This window comes from Symphodus melops, assembly GCF_947650265.1.
Source record: "Symphodus melops genome assembly, chromosome: 1".
NCBI classification, from domain to species: domain Eukaryota; kingdom Metazoa; phylum Chordata; class Actinopteri; order Labriformes; family Labridae; genus Symphodus; species Symphodus melops.
Genome location: NC_136691.1, coordinates 38,690,778 through 38,707,202, shown reverse-complemented (window position 1 = coordinate 38,707,202; position 16,425 = coordinate 38,690,778). Strand labels below are relative to the sequence as shown.

The window sequence follows — 16,425 nt, the reverse complement described above, 5'->3', positions numbered from 1 at the left end:
CATTTTTTTTTTTTGACGTAGTTTTGTAGGCCAACCCGAAAGAAATTAAAGCCGGTGTAGGCATAGATATATATAGAACATATAGTTGTTCTATATATATCTATGCGTGTAGGTACCAGATTGGCTCGGGCTGCCAGATCGGATCGGGCCCCTGCCCGTAGATATATGTGTGTGACGTCACTAGCAGGCGCAAGGCCCCGAGCCAATCTGGCAGCCCTACACCGGTGGTTCCTATGAGAATTTGCCTATGAGATTTTTGCATTGGATTTTAGATCATTGCAGAAAATAAGCTCTGTGTCAAACACAGGTTTCTGATGCGTAGCTGTTTTGTTCAGCTGGCTAATCTTTACAGGTGAACAACATTATATGAAGTTTGAAGAGTTAATGCAGCCGAGAGAAGTAAAAAGCTAACGTTAGGCTCTAGCGAACTACACCACGTTTATAATGACTTCGCGACCGTTATGTTTCATCGATCTAATCAGTGGATTTGACAAGATAGCTAAACGTTAGCTTAGTAAGTTGTTTATTAACCTAAAATTTGCAAGAAAACTGAAAAAACATGACTAGAGGCTGTAAGGAGGATTAGGGAGAGAGTTCCCGGCGTTAACCACAGACCTTATTTCAGGCGTCTAACCACAAACCCTTTCAAAATCCCCATTGACTTTTAGAGTCAGGAACCCATGGCGCTAAAATGCTAACTCACTTCCTAGTTTTAGGACTCAAAACTATACCAGTCTAGTGGACGAAGGACAAACGTTTATATCCTCCTCAATCTTGCAGGAGTGGATGCCATTGAACGAGAGCGCTCGTTTGTCTAGGCAGCAGAAGTAAGAGCACCCGGCGACGACGGAGCAGTGACTCTCTAGCAGAGTCCAGGGAGGATCCTGAATGTCTAAGGAGAAAATTCTGCAAGATCTGCAATCCACAAAACAACAAAATAATGGAGAGAAACAAGTCTCATTCAAGAAATCAGAAATAAGGTGAGAGCATCAAGTCATCCATCAGTGATCTGAGGATTAAAGCAACCATTTTGGGGATTTGACTGATGAACTTGTCTGTGACCGGATAGTGTGTGGTATGACTAGTGGCACTCTTAGAATATCCCTGTTGAGAGACAGTGAATTAATATAATAATAACAATACATTTTTATTTGCTGGCCCGTTTCAAGCCACCCAAGGTGGTTACAGGGGATAAAAGCATCAGACTCTGATAAAAGCATTAAATAACAGAATATTAAAAACCAAACATTGACCTAGAAAACAAAAGACAAGTGTTGTGCGCAGTGGCCAGTTAGAGTGAGTAAGCCAGTTTAAACAGGTAGGTTTCGAGTTTAGATTTGAAGGCCGAGATGGAGTCTGACTGTCTCATGTGAGGGGGGAGGGAGTTCCAAAGTCTGGGTGCCAAGCAGCTGAAGGCTCAGGTACCCATGGTACTGAGGCGTGGTGTGGGGATGGTTAGTAGTCCGGCAGAGGTTGAGCAGAGGGTGCGTAAGGAGCTGTAGTGATGGAGGAGGTACGTAAGGAGGAAGTTTTTGTAGTCGATGCGGTATTGTACAGGGAGTCAATGAAGTTTGATGAGAATAGGGGTGATGTGGTCAGATGATTTGGTGCGAGTGATGATCCTGGCAGCTGAATTCTGGATGAGTTGCAGTCTGTTGATGAGTTTGGTGGGGAGTCCAGGGAGGAGGGCATTGCAATAGTCGATGCGGGAAGCGACAAATGAATGAAGCAGGATTTCGGTGCTGGACTGGGACTGTGATGGGCGGAATCTGGAGATGTTTCGGAGGTGGAAGATGGCAGTCTAGGTGATGTTTCTAATGTGAGGTGCAAATGTGAGGGTGCTGTCCAGATTCATGCCAAGGCTCTTGACTTGGGGGAGAAGGGTACAGGGAAAGGGTGGATTTGGAGCCGATGAGCAGGGCCTTGGTCTTGTTTCCGTTGAGCTTCAGCAAGTTCCTGCTAATCCAGTTCCTGATGTCGTCAATGCAGGTGATGAGGGAGGTGGGAGGAGTGGCAGCAGTGGGTTTGGTGGAGATGTAGACCTGTGTGTCATCGACATAGCAGTGAAAGTGGATCCCATGATGATGGAGGATTGTGCCCAGAGGGAGGAGGTAGATGATGAAGAGTAATGGACCCAAGACTGACCCCTGGGGGACACCCAGTGAAACACACAGGCTTGTGGTCCCATATTTGCACAAATTGTTGGCAATCAATGAGATACGATGTAAACCAGCCAGGCGGTACTAGAGTATTATGTGGGAGATAGTACCGAATGCTGCGCTGAGGAGGATGGCAATAGTAAGAAGTCCGGAGTCAGCTGCACAGAGGAGGTTGTTGGTGATTTTCTGGTAGTGATCACCCAAGTTGGATCATTTGAGGAGCTGCAGGATGAGGCCAGTTGTTGGTAAAGGGTACTGATTTTTAAGTTGAAGAAGTTGTTGGTAAAGGGTACTGATTTTTAAGTTGAAGAAGTCCAGTAAAGCAGTGCACTGATCGGTGGCTATGTCTGATGGGAGGGTTTTAGGAGTCTGAATTAGATGGCTGACCATTGCAAAGAGGACTCTGTTGTTGCCTGTTCCAGTGTTGATGAGGTTGGAAGTATGAAGATTTGGCATAAGTAAGGGCGTTCTTGTAGTGATGCAGGTTGTCCGAGTACATTTGAAGAAGAAAAGAGAGGCCGTGTTTAATACCAAGGTTTTCTTATAAGCCATGTTTTCCTTTTGTTATATTCATATTTATCTGCTTTTACTTGAAAATACTGGACGTTCATTTGCCTCTCACTTATATCTATTTTGCGCTTGCAGTCGTCCAGCTTTCCGTCCAAACCCTCTGTGACTTAAACCAGTAGAACGCGCAAAAGCCTGACGGAAATACTACCGCCTCCACAAGGTTTGCACCTGACGTCATTCACACACATGTTCTTAGTAAATCACCCGTAAAACGCCCACAAGCCAAACGTCCAAACTTTTGCAATGAACATTTAGTACTCTTTAATGGAGCTCTTAGTAAATCAGGCCCTTAGTTGCTTTGTTATTACACAATTTTCCTTCCCACGCTCTGCAGCTTCTTGATTTTCCTTTTTTTTGTCTTCAAGCTCAGAGCCCACTTCACTGACTTTGTCTGTCAGTTTTTGCATGGAACTCTTCAGTTCTTTCAGAGACTTTTTATAATCAGCCAATATGGCCTTCAATCTCTCATTTTCGACAATGAAGCTCCGTGTTTTAGCGCTCTCCTCCTTAAGAGCCTGTGCAAAGGCTTCTTTTTCTTCTCGCTTCTTCTCCAGGGCTTTTTGCTCATCAGATCTCGCACTTTTCTCAAGAGCTTTCTCTCCTTTCTTCTCGGTCAGATCATCTTGGAGATCAGCATATTTCTGTGGTGTCTCTGATCTCACCAGATCTATTAAGTGTTTCTGATCTCTTAGATTTATCGGATTTCTCAAAAACATTAAATAAATCTGATTTGTTGGATGTATCAGATCTATGTAATACATTAGATCTATCTGATCTCTCTGGTATGTCCCAGTATTTTGATTTATCCAGAAAATATGATATCTCCCTGCTCTCCATATATAATTCTTCCAAGTTCTCAGATCTCTTCAGTATATTTTCATAAACCTCTTCAGCAACCTAATCTCTCCAATCTCCCAGATGCATCAGATCCGAAATGTACCATACCCTTTTATCCAAACTGTTAGGTTCTGTTCAAAATCTTCACATTAACAATCAGTTGACCTCTTGGAATTGATGCAATGGCTTGTACATACCTGTATAATATTTCCCCAATGTAAGCCAACACAAACACTTATGTGCTTATATAAACTTATATGTAGCCTATTAAAATCTATATCATATTTGTTTCTTAACAAAATGCTGCCCTGTAACATTTTATCTAGATGTGTTTTAATTGAGGACCAAATCTGGTTTACACCTGCAGAGCCAGAGGTAAGAGATCGGAGCATCATATGTTGTGATATCAGGCCAAAGATATTGAGTATAGAGTATTTTAATCTAAACTATAATGTATACGATAATGTATAATGTATAATGTACCATTCTAGAATTGAAAACAAAGGCCCAAAGGTTTTAATATTCATTACACGTCATCATGATTTGAACTTTTGTTTTGCTTTATTTTCTGGTAAATATATAAATGACATTAAGACCATAATACAATATACACAACACATAACTATTACACTCAATTGTCTTTACAACACAGTACTAATAGCAGGTTCTCTGCTTTAAATACAAGGTGTCTAATTTGTGCAAGTGCTTGCTGTGCACAAGCAGTGATTTGAATATAATAATTGTATCCATCATATAACTGGTTGTTTTTTAATCCATATATTGCAAATTTCTCATAACAGACCTTAACATGTGTACACTGGTTTGCACTGTCCGGTACTGCCTTGTCCACAGGGGTTGCCAAAATCAATCCAAACAATGTTTTTTCACAATATCTTGAATAACAAGTTTAGTGACTGACATTTTTCTTTTTGAAGAGTAAAGTGGGGATAAGGAGGGTCTGGAACTATGGATTAGTAGGTGGAGTTTAGGGGGTTTAGTGGTATGATGTTTTGTTTGATGGAGAAAAGTAATGTATCTCTTGTATTTTTGTTCATCTGTTAAGTGTTATTAATAAATACACAAAAAACAAAAACAACAAAACTATATAAAAATAATACACAATTCAAAAAAGAAAAACAATATTTGATTGATGTACTTGTGTGTAGAAAACCCTTCTTAGCTGCATGTTCTTTACATGTTTTAAATGCAAATAAGGCTTCACCAAAATAACTCCAACGCTGCCTGTTCAGAATAAAAATGAACTTCTTTTTTTTCAAGTTATAACTTTAGGTCAGGAGTCTAAATGGAAAACAATCACATTTTTTGACGGTAAATTTGGCCCATGGCAGGCAGAGTATATCCTAATTGAGGATTGAAAAGAGGGACTGAGGGGTAGTAAGGGTAAACAGCGGATCCAATGAGAGCAGAGTGAGCTGGGCTCATTGGGAGATGATGATACAAAAACTGAGATTGAGGTAGTCTCATTCTGTTGGGGAAGAAGGCTGGGTGTAATGGATAGTGCCGAGAGTCTTTCACCGATTTGTCAACGCTTGATAGGACACGTGACATCGGCATACTGGTGGAAGAAGCAGACGCACTCTGCTGAGTGGAATGAACTTTTTGTAACATTGTCCTGGATTTTTCCCTCTTCTCTGTTTGATAAATCCAAGGAGCCGTGTTGTTCTGCTTCCTGGCAGAAATCAGAGAGTCCACCTGATGGATCAACTTGTCCTGGTGGAGTTTATAACTCGGACGAATAGGAGCAGGCCGCATAAGTTGCACAGATTTTGGAATTACTTTGGTAAAACTAGAGTTAGATGTTGGCCATTCAGATATTACACTATAAGAGGAGGGGGAGGGCACTGAATGGCTGATGTGTTTGTTGCTTCCTTTATGGATTGACCTCCAGGCTGAGTCTTTAATCTCGATTTTAATAGGGTCTACAGATTCAGGGCTGGCACAAGAATCATCTTTATTCTCTCTGGCTGTGTCTTTGGATATATGTGTACAGCTAGAAGTCTTGTTGCCCTCACCCCCACCGCTGGATGCTTTATTCACAGAGCTAGAACAGTTTTGGGTCAGTTCAGAGGAAGATGCAGGTTTACCTTCACTCTCCACAGGACCATCCTCCGATGAAACAGAATAAGGGGAGGGGCTGCGGGAAGAAGAGGAAGACAAAGGCAACGGGGAGCCATCGGAGGAGTTGTGGCTGGAAGAAGCTCGGGATGGAGAGCCTGAGCAGTGAATGACGGAGGGCCTTTCCTTGTCCTCGCTCTGAGGACTCATGGGCACGTTCAGACTAGCCTGAGCCATTCGCTTCTTTTTCTCCAGAGGGGAGATGACCTCCCCAGCAGTGGTTGGGACATGAGCAGGCCAGAGGCTAGATGTGGGGACCGGGACAAGGCGAGTATAGACGGTAGTGCAAAGGTTGCTGGTTGACCTGTTTGGCTGAGCGCTTTCCAGATGGTGTTGATCTGAGGTCCAGAGAGCCCGGTGAGGATGTAACACTGCTTCACTTTGACAGGTAGCTTCTGGACTTCTCTGAGCCTCTATCTATGAAATAACACAGAGGATGTTTAACACAAATAGTACACTTATACCTTTAACTTTTTGGAGACATGTTCACAGAAATTATGTTACCTCAGAATCCATCTCACTATCCAGCTGACATCTTTTCCTCTTCTTCTCAGTCTTGTGGACCTGGCCGTCTGAACTTCTCTTGTATGGCTTCCGTGGTTTGCTGGGAGGCAAAGGTTTGTCGTCCTCTCCTTTAATGTGTCTTTCAAAGGGTAGCACTAGCCTAAAAAATACATTTCTTGTCATAAATCTGTTTTTCAGAAAGTGAATAGACAGGTTAGGAAAAAGAATCATCCTCACTTTTCATAATGTCTGCGTGTGCAGGTTGCAGCACTCGTACTCCCCGGACTTCCTCCCAACTCATCGTACACTTTCTTCCAAAGACGTCTTGCTGTCACCTGTTGGATGACACAGGGTTTCAGATGTACATTTGTAGCTGCACATCAGCCATTGTTGCTTTTGTCATCAGGTCATCAAATACAGGTGCTTCATTAAAACCTTTTTTAAGTCTCGTAAAGACAAGTTCAAGCATCTTTATTTATACATTCTAATATGCGGTTAACAAGAAACGTTTTATTTGTATTTATGACCTCTCTATATCATCAGACGTGAAGGAAAATGCTACGTTCAAGTGCTGGCTTCTCTGAAAACAATGCAGCAGTCAGTAGTGCTCCCTCTAAGTTTGAATTCCATTCTGGAATGGTGTGTATTTGTTTTATCCAGAGAAGGGAGGCACCCCTACAGGAACATTGTGACCTCAATCTGTTTGCCAGGCAAATGGCAGACAAACAGGTGTTGCAGTGATGAAAGAGGACAAGCGAAATGGTTCATATATAATTACACAGCCTCAGCATTTTCTAATAAGCTTTATGACCAGGAAAAGTTAAAAGGACAAATATTGGAGATGCTTTTGAAAAATGGAGAGAGTTTGGTTTCAAGACTGACACAGAGCTGTTTAAACATGGATATGTTTAAACCAATATCTTCAATTTGGACTGCAATTTAAAATGCTGTTTGAATCCAAAGGTGTCAGAGTCTCACATCGCTCCTTTAAAACGATATGACATCATTGTCTTCATGATGTCCTGGAGGTCTTTCAGTCTGGTTTTAAAACACGACATAGCACGGAGTCAGCTTTATTAAAAGTGTTCAATGACATCCTCTTGGCGAATGATATCTGTTTTCACTGTTATGCTGACGATAGTCAAATTTATGTGCCACTGAAAAAGAAAGATGCCTTTTGTCTGGATCCACTTCTGTCATGTCTTGAAGACATCAAGTCGTGGATGTTGTTGAACTTTTTAAAATTTAACGACAACAAAACTGAAGTGATGGTGTTTGGCCCGAGTGGCTCTGTTAAAACCCCCACTGTTGACTTGGGCCCTTTGGCACACTTTTTGAAGCCGACAGTCTCAAACCTGGGCTTTAAGATGGACAACGATTTTAAATTGGATCGGCAAATTGGTGCAGCTGTTAAATCCAGCTTCTTTCACCTAAGGCGGCTGGCAAAGGTGAAGCCTTTTATTTCACAAAAGAACTTTGAAACAGTAATCCATGCCTTCGTCACATCTCGGCTGGATTACTGCAACGCACTATACGTCGGAGTCAGCCAGTCCTCCCTCGCACGGCTCCAGATAGTTCAGAATGCTGCTGCTCGCCTCCTAACCGGAGCACGAAAGAGGGAGCACATTACCCCAATTCTGGCCTCCCTCCACTGGCTGCCTGTGCATTTTAGAGTTCATTTTAAGATTCTTTTATTTGTTTTTAAATCTTTAAATGGTCTCGCCCCACCTTACCTCTCTGAGCTGCTCCATCCCTACACTCCTGCCCGGTGCCTCAGGTCAGCTGACCAGCTGCTCCTGGAGGTACCGAGGTGTAAGCGGAAGCTCAGAGGGGATAGGGCTTTTTCTTCTGCCGGTCCCAAACTCTGGAACGACTTCCCTCTCCATATAAGACACGCCCCCTCACTGTCCATTTTTAAAACTCATCTTAAAACACATTTTTATTCTTTGGCTTTTAACCCAGCATGAGACTCTGTTCTTGTTTTAGTGTTTTATTGTTTTTATTGTTTTAACCCTGTTAGTGTTTTACTTGTCACAGCTACGGCTGTTAAAAGCGCTTTATAAATAAAGTTGAGTTGAGTTGAGTTGAGTCTTCTGGTTTTGCATTCTCCTGTATAAATGACCCATGTCGTTGTGTCAGGTGGGGCGCGAGAGGCACGGGGAACTTTAAGTATAGAGAAGTTTCTGACAGGAGTGAAAAGAGTGGAAAAATTTCTGTCCCCTCAGGCATGACAGAAAATAATTGAGAAACGCTGCTTGAACCTATCCTTTCCTACAGCTGCCTCAAGCACATCTGTCCTTTAACTATATCCCTAGAGTGTCTTTTTCTGCTGATGGGTTTATATATTGGAGTGAATAAACATTGTTGTATCAATGAAGCCATTTTCACACATGAACTCCAAACAACTGTTTCAAACATTCAAAAATGAAAGCTCTGCTTCCACCAGGGGGCCTCAAATAAGCCGATGACGTTGTACAGGACTTTCCAATCCTTTTAGAATTTACTATTTTAAATGTCAGGCTGAATTGTGGAAGGGAGTTGCCTGGTTCCCCTCTCAATGCTGTGCCTGCTGATTTTCAGCACTGACAGAACACTGCTTATTTATGACTGTATAAACATGCGCGAGACTTAAACTGATACGTTGTGAGTGAGGATGGCAGCAGTGAAGACCGCCTGTCCTGCTTTTGTGCCATTTCAACGTTTTCTGTTTTCTGAGCTTTCTCACGGTGTCAACATCAAAGACAACAGAGCATGGGTGGTGATACATCAGCGCCTCAGCAGCTTCAATGAGGCTCGCTGTGGTAGGAACCACTATTCTGCGTCACTAGACCTAAAGCCTGTTTCCCCCCTTGACGCTTGCAAACACTTGATTGTGCTTCATTAGTCATTTAACACCAAAACTTGAATTTTGATCTTACTGCATCATAGCCCCCAAGTTTCTCCACAGCTTTGTAGATCCTCCAAAGATTAACTGGAATAAGAGAAAACATATTCAAATATTATTTGCATATAACTTCCCTATGAATATTCAGATCATATTACAGAACTAGAAACTCACTCTGCTTAAAGCCCAGATGTGGGATCCGCTCTATGGGTGTAGCTCTGTCCTTCATGAAATTGTGCAGACTTGTTACAAATGCCTTCTCCTCTGTCGGCACTAAATGGTTTTCTTCCTCACATTCAGTCATAGAGTCATGAATCTCAATGACAGAGGAAGAGGTCTGGCATGGAGAAAGTAAATGCATTAGAGGAGGGAAAAAATGTCTTTTGCATCAAGAGTTAAGTCATGGAAATGAGACATTGACCATTGCAACCCAGTTTTACAGTTGAAACAAAACGAACTAAGGACGTGAATGTTGAAATGAAATGCAAAATCAGAGAGTCAGGTTTCACCACTACTTTCAAAAGGTAACCTCACATCCTGTCTGGAGAGAAAGAAGCAGACTTGTGGGGTTTTTGGTCTACAGACGTCTGAGGCTGGTATCACAAATGTCACTTAAAGAAAATAAGGACTTAATACAGAAAGTGCATTAAACAATCTGTGTGTTGATTGATTAGAATATCTGAATTCAAATGGTGATTTGTAATTGTGTTAAAAAAAACTACCATGTTTGCTGTTTTTTCTGCAGAACTTGTCAGTCACTATATGACGGTTTTAAAATACCCAGAACTTATATGGTAAGTATTAAACCAGGGCTACCAAGAAGTGAAGTGTCAGAAATTGACAATGTCACTGTTTGTGGTTTGAAAGAAAGCAGAAATGAAACTGTGGAGGCATGCAGAATTTGAACCATCAGTGCGAAACATTTCTTAAAAGAAGTATCGAACAAAGAACATTTTAGACAGAAGAGTGACCATTAACAAAGAATACTTTTTTTATCATCTTTGGAGGGAAGCTTCAAAAAATTTTTTCATTATTTTCTTAAAGTTATCGATGAATCTTCTCATAAACGCCAACAGCATAACCTCAATTGGTGTCATTTGAATGCCATTTTTCAACAGTAATATTTATTCTGACGTGAACACTAGCTCAGAATAGTTGTTTACTCACTTCTGTCACTGCAGTAGAATTAGAGACTACAGTATTTTTCCCTGCATATATTTAAATGTAATGTCTCACATTTCTGTTGTGCCGATGAATTTCAGAAGAATTGATGTCAAAAGAGACCACAATGGACAGTGTCAATATTTTATTTTGAATCACCACGGTTGAAGCTGCTTTATTTCTGTGGCAGTTCTTGTACAACATAACGACTCAAGGTGGTTTCATATTGAATCAAGTTCCTCTATGTGGTTCCTGGTTCCGAGAAATAGTCCTCTACAATGAGTAATAGTGAAGGTGCAGACCTCTAACCAAGATATCTCCGACTGAGTCACAGTTAAGCAAATCCACACATTTGAACTGTTCCCAGCTAACGCAAAGGAACTCTGTTTTATTTTTATTTCAGGACTTATTTAAGTCAAGATATTGGCAGGATACGGTGATCAAAACTAACAGGAAGATGGTGAATTAGAAAAAAGAAAGAGAAGTGGAAATAGAATATAACTTGGAATTTTGCATAAAAAGCCCCAATATTGATGAAGGACTCAGATGTGATTCATAAAATGTTCAGGTTCAGGCATCAGGGTTTACAACAGGAAACAACTTCACTCTTAGCTTAGCATGGTTGGCCTTGTTTCTGCACATCTCTCTCTCTCCACCCAATAACAAATATCATTGTCAAACACTCAGTCAATTTCCACTAGATGATATTTTTTGGAAATCTGTGTGGGTGATTAATGTTAAAGTGTTGATATGTGACTCTCACAATGATTGTAAGTAACATGTTGGATTGATGCAATCATCAGGCCGGGACTCACCACAGAAACCACTCTGCTTTCAACTCTCTTCAGCCCTGGAAATTTGATGAGCTAATTTGACTTTCTCATATTGTACCTTGCGTTGTAGTTACCAGAACCGAGGCTGTGAGGGCCATCTGCAGTTTCCGTATGTGTGCAATGAAATATTGCATGTTTTATGTGTTGGTTTTATGCGTGCGTTTTCGCTGCCTTCTGAGAATATGATGCGGAATCACTTATTCCTTTCATTTCGTAATAGGGCATCAAGATGAAACAACTGTACACACACAATCAGCACTGAAGACATTTCAGCTCTGTTTCAAATTAACAAAAAAAGGGAAATGAAAAGGCAAGGCAGAACTCACTTTGAGGAGTCATGTCTGAAGTCATAGATTAACTGTAAATGATGAAATTTGCAAAGCCTGTAACGGACATTTCATCAGCACAGACTGAGGTTAGTACCTTGTTTTCTGTCCCTTGCTCTTCATCACTGGCTGCTGTTTGTTCAGATGTCTCACCCACGTCCTCTGGAGCTTCTACCAAAGAGAGGAAAACAACATTTTAATACTAAAGAATTGTAGAAATAAAAATTCAGATAACCTCAGTCAAGGAAAGTAGCTCTTCTTTATTCCAAGAAACGTAAAAAAAAAATACTAAAACTGTACTGCAGAAATCAGGTAATTAAAAGATTAAAATATATCTTTCTAGTAAAGTTTTTCTGTAATATTTGTGATTTTGAAATTAGTTTAAACACAATCTGAAGGACATTTTGTCAACTGAATCTGATATTAAACCACAAGTTGCAAAACCACTTCCTCCTCAAAAAATAAAAACCGCTTGTGTGCTTCACTGTGTGATCTTGTCACACAAACAACTGTATTTGGCAAGGCTGAGATGTCTGAAGAAATAAAGGTAAAATGAACAAAGTGTTATTCCCTGTCCTGCGTTAAGAAAAACAATTAAAAACAAGAAATATAACTTGAATATTACTCCAATATCATCGATAGTCAGGGCTCAGTTTATGCATTTTACGTGAATAAACAAAACGTTAAAAAACATTCTTGGAGAAGAATTGTGATTCTGAGAAGGAACTGACCGTATCAGCCCAGCACCCACAGTGATCTCATTTGTGCAAGAAACCAATATGGTTCTCTTTTGAGATCTCTTGTTTCCTGAGCTGTGGCTTGAACCTTTGATTCTGCTTTTAGTCGCCTCTAACTTCTCCATTTCACAAGCTGAACACATATTTTCAAAATTGTAAGACTTCTAACCAATGTTTTACTTTAAGCTCTTGTTTCTTTCTGTGCCAAATAAGATGTTCGGTTTGTACCACACAACAATCGTAAATATTGTGAGATTTTCTTACTTAAAAATGATTACATCCTAAACTAAACTCCAAACTAAAATGAAAAAATATTTGTATGTGAAATATCTCTTCAAAAACATATTTTTCATATCATATTAGTATAAATGGTTTGTTTGTTTTTGTTGTAAAGGTTCAGATTTTAATCTATTGTAAAATCAAGGTTATGAAGTGTCAATACAAATCAGTTTTAAAATAACTAAACGCAGCATTTACCCTGCTGTATTTAATGAACGAGACTCTGTATAAGAATAGCATCTTGTTTCATGAAAGATTCAAAAACATTTCTCACCCATGTCCAGAAGTTGTCCTCCAGTCTCCGGTCTCACACTGTTATGTGACAGTAGTTCATGCGGCGCCCTCAAACTTCACACCACCAAACAGGAAGTCCTCTCCACAGAGCAGTTTCATTGGTTGACTGATCGCTCAACAGCAATTGAGTCTGGGAAATTGAGTGTCTGTTTTTGGCACTCAAGTGTCACATTGGTTTCATCTTCTTTGTTTCACACAGAAACAGCATATTGTTCAAAGTATTGTTCAGCTATCTGTGTAACATTTGTCTGATTAAAATCACAAAAGAGGATGTCCTGTTAACAATGTTGTAAGCGACAAATATAAGGAAAGTTTCTACCTTCTTTTTGTAAACATAACGATGAGCATGGTCTTTTGTAATATTAACAAAGTAAGGTCCTTTACGTGCTTTTTGTAAAGTGTCTTAAGATAACACTTGTTATGAATACAAATAAAGATAGATTGATTGAAAGAAATAAAACTCTAGTATATGGTTTTTGACTCTTTTATTATGCCACACAATATTTTTTAATCGACCAGTGTAATTATGGTTAAAGTGTGTGCACTGCAGATTCTGAGTCAACAACATAGCTGCATTTGAGGAAGTAAATCAAAATAAAACTGATGTCCAAATTAAACTTTAAAGTTGTCTAAATGCAGAAATAACCTTTCCCACATGTCTTCATTATTACATGACTGTGTTTTAAGAATATGATTTAATCGACTCCTGCCAGAAAACATCAGTGCTTGAGAAAACGTGAAGTATTTCGTGGAGCAGGAAGATGATGTGTTACATACATTGCTGATTCAGAACCAAATGATACACATTTTGTAAATGGACTTTTGCTTGTATAGCACGTCTTTTGACTGCTCAAACCGGAGGGGGGTTTTCACCACAGGTCACACCTACACATCCACACACTGATGACAGTTGCTGCTGTTTAAAGTGTCCATCAGTAACAACCAACACAGTTCATAAACATTCACAAGCTCCAGACAAAGCAGCGGAAGAACCTTGGTGTTCAGTGCACAAGGACACATCAAACATGGCTGCAGGAGGACTGATCCCACGATCTTCAGGTTAAGAGACGACCGACTCCACCACTGAGCCACAGCACTACGCTACACGACACTGCATTTCAGTTTTTAAAGTTAAGTTAGGGAATTTAACTGGCCAAAAAACTTGTTATATGGACATGGAATTGATATTGTATTTAGACGTACAAAACACGTTTATGTTTCGACAGAAAATATCCCCAAAGTGTTATCTCGTGAATTTTCTACACATCTTTCTATCCTAACTCAACTGAAGAGTAGCTTGTATGTAGAAATATAATACAGCAAGGGGTAGTTACTAGATTATTAGGTATGTGATTTAGGTGTCAGGTTTAATTTAACAGAACCCACTTACCGAAACTACATATAAAAACAAAAAGGCAAACACAAGGCTACTTTTTTAAAGACTAACAAAAAAAATCTACACAAAGTAAGACAAGAAATGAACCAAAGGGAGTCAGAGAGAAGTGCAGAATACACGGGTAGCAAGATGAATGACCTGACTCAGAGTGGAAGAATCACAGGTGAGACAAATAATGTCATGGTTTGGTTTTGTTCGGTATTTATTCCTGTTTTAGTTTTCATTATTTCCCTTGTGTTCTGTGTATCTATGTTCCTAGTGTGTTTTCCTGTATTCTTGTGTTCTTCTATGTTGCCTGTTAGTTTATTTCCTGTCTTGTGTTTTAAGTCTAGTCTTTAGTGTTTCCTGTTTTATTTTGTATATCTGGTTTTGGTGGTGTCGGTGTCAAGTTGTACTTTGTACTTGTCTTCAGTGTTCTGGTCTTGTGTCCTTTTGTTCCTTGTGTTTCCCGCCTTTCTGATTACCCTGATGTTCCTCACCTGTCTCGTTAGTCTCACCTGCGTCTGATTACCCCTTGTCTATTTAGTCTCTGTGTTTGCCTCAGTTTCTTGTCGGTTCATTGTATTGTCTTGTCGGATGTCAGTTGTCGTGGCCTGTTGTTTCCTCTCCCTGCTCAATGTGTTTCTCCTCGTCGTGGTTTTTTGGTTTTTCTAAGTAAGTTTTTGTTTTTGCCTTTTTTTTGTTAAAATAAATTAATGTATTCTGCACTTGGGTCCTCCTCCCTGTTTCCTGCCTGCTACTCCGTGACAAATAAGACACATAGGAGAACAATGAGGGCGACGGAAACTGGAGGGAATCACACGGACAGGAAGAAACACTATAGACATGATACACAGGGAAAAATACAACATAAAGCAGGAAATACTGAAAACTGAACTCAGGATGAGCAACAGAAAAAAACACTATGACATAGTGAAACACAAGGATCTGAAATTACGAAATAAAACAGGAAACACTAAAGACAAGGAAACATTAAGAAACACACAAGGGAAACAAGCAACACCAGGAAAGAATTAAAGCAAAAAAACAAGAAAATCTAAACTCTGAAAATATACAAAATACAAAACTAAACAAGACCGAATCGTTTTTTTATGATTAAAGTGCTTTAGTGCTAAAACTCAGAACGAGACTAGATCTGCTGATACTCTGTCTATTAAAGTTAGTTTTGACTTTCTTTTTTTTTTTAATGATAAAGACATTGATTCTAATAGAGCTCATATGTTGGTTCAAAGTCATTTTTAGACTGGCTGGAAGATACAGGATTTAAGTTTTACAATTTCAGGAAGAGGTGAAGGCCTACTTCTTTAAAAAAAAATAAGTTTCTACTTGCTGTTGCCTGAAATATTGAAGCTATAAATAAAATGCCAGGACATTGCAGAAGTTGATTCCACTCGAAATGAGTAAATAAAACGGTCAGCTATTTCTTTAGCAGTTATGAGTCAGTGGAACTTGTCTTATGAGATGTTGTCCTTACCAGTCTCTGTCAGTCATGGTGGGTCAATGTTAGACTTAAAGAGGACAGTGATCTCAGGTGTCACCTAACCATTGTCTGATAATTTCTCACACCTTTACTGTATTTTATCACAACTTTATACGTTGTCCCAATCTCTTTTCTATCACAAAGATGTGGTGATGTGAAATACTCACGAGTTATGAAGCTGCGCTCAACACAATCCACATATCCTCCGCTTGTTTTTGATCTGTTTAAAAAGGGGATGCCCTGTTCCCCCATCTGTTGCGGATAGAGTGTGACATTTCAAAATGATTAACATTTAAATGTCAAAATAACCAAATATCTACAGGCTGTTCAAAACTCAGAGGGGAAATACAAGTTTTTGTTTTGAAATGGTGAGAGAATCTGAGAGAAGTGATATTAAAACCCTGCTTTAGGGGTGAAGAAATAATGTTATTAGGTTACACTCATCTGATTCTTTAATTCAGTGAAGACAAAGTGAGAACGAATGGTACATGAGTTGAAATCAATGTCACAATATGAACTTTATAAAAAGGCTTCAGGTGTAAGATAAGATCACATATTCACCGCTACATTCATAGTTTGTCATTCATGCAGTTTTATGGTCATGATGTTTGAGCCCGCATACTTTAATTCTGTTGTTTTGCAGATTTCTGGTTAAGTATTCTTTCTCCTGCAGCTGATAACAAATGAGGCAACGATGAGCAAAAACAGAGGCTGTTCGGAGGGAGAAAATCCCCAGATATTCATCTCAGACTTTCACTGACACAAACATATGAGGTTGAGGTGAAGGCAGCGAGGTGTGAATGAGAACAAAGAGGAGAAAATATTGTGA

At 39.8% G+C, this 16,425-nt stretch overlaps 1 protein-coding gene across 1 annotated transcript; it reads right to left on the bottom strand.

Annotated features, from left to right (window-relative positions):
• Positions 1-4,108: 4,108 nt before the first annotated feature.
• arid5a (AT-rich interactive domain 5A) lies at positions 4,109-12,819 on the bottom strand (the record flags this gene model as incomplete). The annotated part of the gene is given in 8 exon segments (XM_079348793.1): positions 4,109-6,119; positions 6,207-6,366; positions 6,444-6,541; positions 9,125-9,177; positions 9,265-9,427; positions 11,508-11,581; positions 12,701-12,771; positions 12,773-12,819. Coding segments are annotated over 8 exon segments (1,905 nt in total). The 3' UTR covers positions 4,109-4,880.
• Positions 12,820-16,425: the final 3,606 nt, after the last annotated feature.